This window comes from Pelecanus crispus, chromosome 18 (assembly GCF_030463565.1).
Source record: "Pelecanus crispus isolate bPelCri1 chromosome 18, bPelCri1.pri, whole genome shotgun sequence".
In the NCBI taxonomy this organism is placed as follows: Eukaryota; Metazoa; Chordata; class Aves; order Pelecaniformes; family Pelecanidae; genus Pelecanus; species Pelecanus crispus.
Window position 1 is genome coordinate 8,582,477 of NC_134660.1, and position 7,894 is coordinate 8,590,370.

A 7,894-nucleotide genomic window follows, 5' to 3' on the forward strand; every position below is an offset into this window, starting at 1 on the left:
TGTCAAATTGAATTAATTGCTCCTTTAGAATATAAATTCCCGGGTATGTTAATAAATTCACCCAAATGTGGAAGTATTACTCAATATATGAAGGAAAGATTTCAGGTGGCTGTTAATGGCACAAGTTACAGGCACAGAAATTCTTTAGGAAATGCTGTCATCACACATTACAAAAATCTTACTGGGGAAAATATGGAAAGGAGAAATATATATATGACTCTCAAACAAATAAGGCAGGAAGAACAAACATCTCATAGGCAAGGGAGAAAGCACAAGAAGATGCATTTTTAAACCTGGGAAGAATCTCCTATGACCCTAGAAACAAGTCTTCTGATGGCCTTTTTCATTTCAGTATTTCTCAGGGTGTAGATCATGGGATTCAGCACTGGAACAAGCACAGTGAAGAAGATGGAGGCCATTTTGTCCAGTTTGAAGGTCTTGAAGGGCCGAGCATAGATGAATATTCCTGGAATGAATGTTATGCTTATTGCCATTATCTGGGCTATGCAGGTAGACAAAGCTTTGCGCTTTCCTTCAGTGATTTGCCTCCCTATCTGGACTAAAATGACAGTGTATGAAATGAGGAGCAAGACAAAAATTACTATGAGGAGCAGTCCACTATTTGAGACCATCAGCAGCTCTGTCAGGTAGGTGTCAATGCAGGCCACTTTCAATACTTGTGGAATATTGCAGAAGAAATTGTTCAGGGTGTTAGGATCACAGAGAGAAGCAGAGCAATCTGTGTTGCAGAGTGAATAATGCCGATAACCCTGCCACTAGACCTACACACACCTCACAGTTCGTGATTGTCAAGTACTGCAAGGGCTTATGGATAGCCACATACTGATCAGCTGCCATCACTCCAAGAAGGAAGATATGAGCACCACCCATGAAGTGGAAGACAAATATGTGAAGGGTGCACTCATTGAATGGAACCATTTTGTGCTGGGAGAGGAGACCTGGCAGTAGAATGGGAGTATTTACTGATGATTCGGTGATAACTGTGAATGCTAAGTTGGCCAGGAAGAAGTACATGGGTGTGTGCAAGTAGTAGTCAGTGATAACAGTGGTGAGGATGGTGATGTTTCCCAAGCAGGTCATCAGGTAGACAATGAAGAAGACCATGAAGAGGAATTGCTGAATCTTAAAGACTGTGTTTGAAGCCCAGGAGGACAAATTCCATCACAGGATTGGTTACATTCTGTGGCTCCACTACTCGAGCATGCCTGTGAGAGGAACAATGTAGAAGGGAGGCTGAGGAAAGTAAGCTTTTCAACACTGAGACAGATAATCTTTCCCCACCACGGCTCAGAAACCCCCATCCTAGCAACATCCTTATATCCTTGCACTATACAGTGGAAGTTTTGTTCAGTGGAGGTAGTCTCACTGTTAGGAACTGTTTTCTTTGATCTTCAGTTTGGCTCCTCTGCATCTATACCCTTAAAATCCAGTGTAACTTTACAACTGGTTGCTATCTCATAAATAGGCTTCTGTTTCCCCAATAATACAGGCTTTGGCCTCTCCTCAATTCAACTGTGCTTATCTCTAATATTACCTTTTTCCATTCACACATCAAGAGCCCTTACCGCACATAGGACTACTTTGCCTGCAGTCTCAGAGTTGCCTGATCCCTCTCCTCCACAAAGGACTCCAAAGAGAAAACAAAATAAATAAAAAAACCACTCATACATCATTCTGTCTAAGCATCAAAGTAGATGCTAGTACCAAAGTTACTATGAAATCTATATGAACTTTCCTGGGTCTGAACAAAAATTGTTTTTTTATAGCCACTAAGGGATTCCTGCTCTGGTAGTCATTATGAAAATAAATACTTTATAGTATTTTATGACATACTACTGTTTACTGTGCTGCTCCTGTGTTAGCCAAAAGGAAACAGGATGTATTGCACATTCATTACTTTGCAGGCATGTCTCTTTCAGGGCAAACAGAGGCAATCAGAAAAAAAAGAGAACATTTAAGCAAGCAAAAGAATGCTTAGTTTTTTGAATTTCTCTCCAATACTGTGCGAGAAGCAATATTTCTAAAAGTAAATGTTCAAAGTAATTTCAGATGTCCTAAAATACCCAAGACAATTACACTGTGTTGGCAACTGTCATACATGATTTATGGGTGACATATGCCCTTGAGGTATGGCAGCTGGAAGTCAGATGGCATGCATTAGGCATTTCTGTTTAGGAACCTGGATCTCACCCGCAATGTCTTTCAGATACATACATCGGACTCCACCTCTCTCGACCTCAGCCCTCAGCATCCTAAATCTCTGTATGTGAACTATTTATGCTGTCCTGTTGAAGTCAAGGTTGAGGAAATGGCAGCTGCAGAATGTGATCAATTTGTCCTAGTCTTGATACCTACCCTAGGATGAAAACTATGAAACTATGCTCTGTGAGTTCCTGTTTCTCACCACTGATTCTAATGAAGCCAAAAAGGCTAGTTTATATCTAGATTCCTATCCTGTAGGTATCTGAAGATATGTAACCAGTATTCTCCCCCCTCTCCCTACAAAAAGGTGCTTTTGACAGCATTTAGGCACTGAGCGCTTGTTCCAGGACACGAAAGACTTCTGCGCTACCTGCTCTAGTTCACCCTGTTCCCCTGTGTCTGTGGGGACTCCATGTCACATCTCAGAGCTTTCCTTTTCACATCAGACTCTTCTCTCTGCTTCCTCTTGCCATTCAGCCTCAGTCCGGGGATCCTGCACTCTAGCCCCTTATTTCTCTCTGTCCTGGTTTCAGCTGGGATAGAGTTAATTTTCTTCCTAGTAGCAGGCATAGTGCTGTGTTTTGGATTTAGTAGAAGAATGTTGATAACATGCTGATGTTTTTAGTTGTTGCTGAGTACTGCTTATGCTAGTCAAGGACTTTTCAGCTTCCCATGCTCTGCCAGGTGCACAAGAAACTGGGAGGGGGCACAGCCAGAATAGTTGATCCCAACTGACCAAAGGGCTATTCCATACCATATGGCATCATGCTCAGTATAGAAACTGGGAGGGGGGGTTGGCCGGGCAGCAGCGATTGCTGCTCGGGAACTGTCTGGGTATCGGTCGGTGGGTGGTGAGCAATTGCATTGTGCATCACTTGCTTTGTATATTATTATTGTTATTATCATTATTATACTGTTACTATTATCATTACTGTTTTACTTTATTTCAATTATTAAACTGTTCTTATCTCACCCCAGGAGTGTTTCTCACTCTTACTCCTCCAATCCTCTCCCCCATCCCATCGGGGCGGGGGGAGTGAGCGAGCGGCTGTGTGGTGCTGAGTTGCTGGCTGGGGCTAAACCACGACACTCTCTTTGTCTTAAATTCAGTGACTTAGCATGCCAGACCCTTCGTACACTTTGCCATTTACCAAGTCTGTTTCCAACCCACCAGAAGGCAGAAGTTCCTCATGCCCATTCCATTTTCTCTGTGTCCCAATTACCTGCCCAAAACATGTGAAATCTTCATTTCTCCCATCTGAAAATGTGAGGTGGTGTGCATTTCTCCAGGCATTCTTTATGCTCCTTCCACACTTTCTCGGAATCCCTGTGAACTCTTCTTGTTCTCATAAAATGTTTCTCTCATTTTTACCCCACTTCCTGTCTGTACTGATCAGATGACAGATTCTTTCATGCTCTGGACAATAAGCTTTGCTTGCTGCTCCTTGCTTTCTTTTGTAGGGTGTTGAAGTTTGCAGAGTCAGTTGGTTTAACTCAGTTTGTCTGAATGGCTGGCATGGACAAAGCCTAAATTTGGGACATTTTCTCTTTGTGTATGCATCCCCAGGCCTGGAGAGTCAGATGTGCAATTGAGAGAGAAACCACAGGAGAAGACAAATCAGGGATTGCCAGAGAATTTGGGCTTGTGCTGTGGCTGTGTCAATAAAGAATTTAGAGTAATCTATTCCTCCCTTATCCTATTTGGATTTTCATTTGAAGCCATAAACTTCTGCTCACAGATGCTATGATTAGCAATAGCTGCTTAATTTACTGGTCACAGTTTGTGTGCTATGTTCCCTGAAAACAGAGATGTCAGGGAGCAGGAATAGTTGCTTGATGAGCAAGGTAAGGCAAGCCAGCAGAGTGACAGCAAGGCAGACAGGAGCAGCCCACCTTGCAGCAAAGGCAGCAGTCCCATAGTACACATGAAAAAAAAAGCAGAGCAGAATCATTGACAGTAAGAGTCAGCCAACAGCCCATGATTGCCGGAGGGAAAGGGATGCCAGGGAACATGACACCACTAAGCTCAATATGATAATTGGACCAAGAGAAGGGTAAGCTGCATAAGGGAAAGTTTTATACTCACACACATATGCAAACGCACAATTAACTGAGATTTGCCAAAATTACCATTCCAGAGAGCCAGCACAGTTGAGTCCAGGGGAAGATGACACTCTCCAGCCAGTCTCAGGACTGGGTTCTTGGGTGGCAGGTTGGCACCAATGCATGAAATCTTCTCCTCAGGTGCTCTGCATCTGCATGCTGTAGCACTGTTACTCTCCTATATTTACTACAGCAGATGTCAGTGCAGGCCACCAATCAGAAGGTCCACAGTGACATAATTCCAGCAGTTTCAGACGTTGTTCTCTTGTCACTTGTTGATCCAAGGTTGTTCATGTCATTCAGCTCCTGTTTGCAGTGTAACTCAGCTGTTGGACAAAGCAAGGCCATGATACCCCCATGTTAGCTAGACAAGCCCATAGTATTGAACCACGTTGACATTTAGGCCATGAACTCAAGTAGACAAGGTGAGGTAAAAACCAGCAAGATACAAGGCCAGGCACAGCACAACTGCAGCATAGCTAGAGCAAGAAACAAGAAGATGACCTAAGTTTCAAGTCCTGAGCCAATTGCCAGAATGGAGTTTCCAGATAAGGTTTGCCACAGCTTTCTCATAGCTTAGATGTTTTACAGCAGATTAATACAACGTTAAACAACCACATTATATCAGTGCTGACCTTGAACACAGACAGCTAAACCCTTGGGGAAGGGAGAGAAAAAACAGCAGAGAAAGATTACAAAGAAGGACGTTACAGGCAGATCAGGGCATTTAAAGCCTGTTGCTGCCCGGAGTCTCATCAAGTCTGAGAAAGTCATCATAAGTAAATTGGGAGCATTGACTGAGGACTCACTGACACCTACAAAAGCCAAACTGGCCAGCAGAAAGTACATGGAGTTATAAAGACACAGGTTGCTGATGACCGTGACAACAATAGTGAAGTTGCCCAGACAAGTTATGACATAAACTATGGATAAAAGCATGGAGAGAAAAAAAGAGTTGTCTGTCCTCTGAATCTTCCTTCTGTTATGTTTTCTGAGGACTGCACTGTGCAGTTAATCTCAGACACTCACACACCGTGTGTTAATCTCAGACCCTCTCTTTGAAACACCTGTGACGTTTACTAACAGGATCAAGAAAGAAAGAAAACCAGAACAGTATTGTTTGGGAGATTTAGGGATTGTATCACAAGGGAAAGGATTAAAAAATTCATTGTTTATTTTATTCCATAGATAGTAATCCCACAAGCACAAGAGGCTCAGCAAATGTTCTTCTGCGCTAAGCTCCATGAGTCTGAATGATTTATGTGACTCCCTACAGTACTATGAGTTACATGCCGGGATCGTATCAGTAGTCAACAGGAACACCTGGCTAATCAATACATTTTTGGCTCATTAATTGTGTTGATTAATGGTATGTGCACTTTAGTAAGAACAATCAATTTGTCAGCTCACAGCTACAGAATCAGCAAATTACAGAATCATGTAGGATGAAAGGACCTCTGGATGTTTCCAGTCCAGCCTCCTGTTTAAAACAAATTGCTCAGGGACGTATCCAGTTGAGTTCGGAGTATCTCTTAATATCTCTGTGGCAATGTCACAGCCTCTCTGGGCTCCTATTCCAATGTTGTGCCCACTTTTGGTAAAAGAAAAGAAACCACTGTGCTTAAAGTAACAGAAAATGGTTATGCATACCACTTCAACCTCCTATGCTGCCCATCAACTTACCAGCATTGTGTTGACAGGCAGAATGTAGTCCACAGAAAAAATACAGAAAGTTGAGACCAGGTGATGGTCAGAGAGAGATAGTCAAGTAAATTTCCCTGCCTTGAGACTGTTTTGCCTGTGATGGTAATTGGTGGAAGATATGGGCAACATCATGATATGTTGTAGAATCATAGGATCATAGAACGGTTTGGGTTGGAAGGGACATTAAAGATCATCTAGTTCCAACCCCCTGCCATGGGCAGGGACACCTTCCACTACATCCGGTTGCTCAAAGCCCCATCCAACCCGGCCTTGAACACTTCCAGGGAGGATGCATCCACAACTTCGCAGAGCAACCTGTTCCAGTGTCTCACCACCCTCACAGTAAAGCATTTCTTCCTAATATCTAATCTAAATCTACCCTCTTTCAGTTTAAAGCTGTTACCCGCACTGTACACTCTCTGACAAAAAGTACCTCCCTATCTTTCCTGTAGGCTCCCTTGAAGTACTGGAAGGCTGCTATAAGGTCCCCGTGGACCCTTCTCTTCTCTAGGCTAAACAACCCCAACTCTCTCAGCCTGTGTTCATAGGGGAGGTTTTCCAGCCCTCTGATCATTTCTGTGGTCCTCCTCTGGACCTGCTTGAGCAGGTCCATGTGTTTCTCATGTTGGGAGCCCCAGAGCTGAACACAGTACATGAGAACAGAGTAGAGAAGAATCACCTCTGCCAGCCTGCTGCCATGCTTCTTTTGATGCAGCCCAGGATATGATTGGTTTTCTGTGCTGTAGGTGCACATTGCTGGCTCATATTCAGTTTTTCATCCACAAATACCCCCAAGTCCTTCTCCACAGAGCTGCTCTCAATCTGCTCATTAACCAGCCTGTAACCATGTTTGGGATTGCCCCAACCCAGGTGCAGGACCTTGCACTTGGCCTTGTTGAACTTCATAAGGTTCGCATGGGCCCACCTCTCTAGACTGTCAAGGTCCCTCTGGATGGCATCCTTTCCCTCTAGAGCATCAACCACACCACTCAGCTTGGTGTCATCTGCAAAGTTGCTGAGGGTGCACTCAATCCCACTGTCCATGTCCCTGACAAAGATGTTAAGTAACAGTGGTCCCTGAGGGACACCACTCATCACTGGTCTCTACCCATTAAGCTGTTGACCGCAAACCTTGGAGTGCAAACATCCAGCCAATGCCATATCCACTAAGTCATCCACCCATCAAATCAATGCTTCTCCATTTTAGAGACAAAGTTGCTGTGTAAAACAGTATGAAATGCTTTGCACAACTCTATGCAGATTACATCGGTCACCCTTCCCTTATCCACCAATGCTGTAACCTCGTTGTCAAAGGCCACCAAAATTGTCAGCATGACTTGCCCTTAGTGAAGCCATGTTGGCTGTCACCAATCACCCCTCTGTTTTTCATTTGCCTTAGCAGAGTTTCCGGGAGGATCTGCTCCATGATCTTGCTGGGCACAGAAGTGAGACTGACCAGCCTGTAGTTCCCCATGTCTTCGTTTTTTCCCTTTTTAAAAAGGGGGGTTGTATTTCCCCTTTTCTAGTCACTGGGAACTTCACCGGTCTGCCATGACCTTTCTAATATGATGGACTTTTCAAATATCATGGTCTGGAATTGGAATATTTGAAGTGACTTTGAGATGCTGGAAGCCTTGATTCTGGTATTAGGAATTTCTGTTGTTCTGCAATGTGGGGGGTGCAGCAAAAATATATGTGAGTGTGAGTTTGAACATTGTGGAAACAGTCAGAAAAATGGGGGTCCAAAGGGACCCAAGAAAACAGTAGTGGGATGGGAAGAGAGTTGGGAAGACAAAGGACAGTGCCTTCTCCGAGCCCATGCACCAGTGGCCTGGAACATGGACTGTCTCCCAGTACAGAAACC

General features: G+C 43.9%; 1 protein-coding gene across 1 annotated transcript; it reads right to left on the reverse strand.

Annotated features, from left to right (window-relative positions):
- Positions 1 to 287: 287 nt before the first annotated feature.
- On the reverse strand, positions 288 to 4,674 carry LOC104028615 (olfactory receptor 4D1-like). Its single transcript, XM_009479695.2, is given in 5 exon segments — positions 288 to 724; positions 727 to 771; positions 774 to 1,158; positions 1,160 to 1,226; positions 4,583 to 4,674. Coding segments are annotated over 5 exon segments (1,026 nt in total).
- Between the last annotated feature and the right edge of the window lie 3,220 nt (positions 4,675 to 7,894).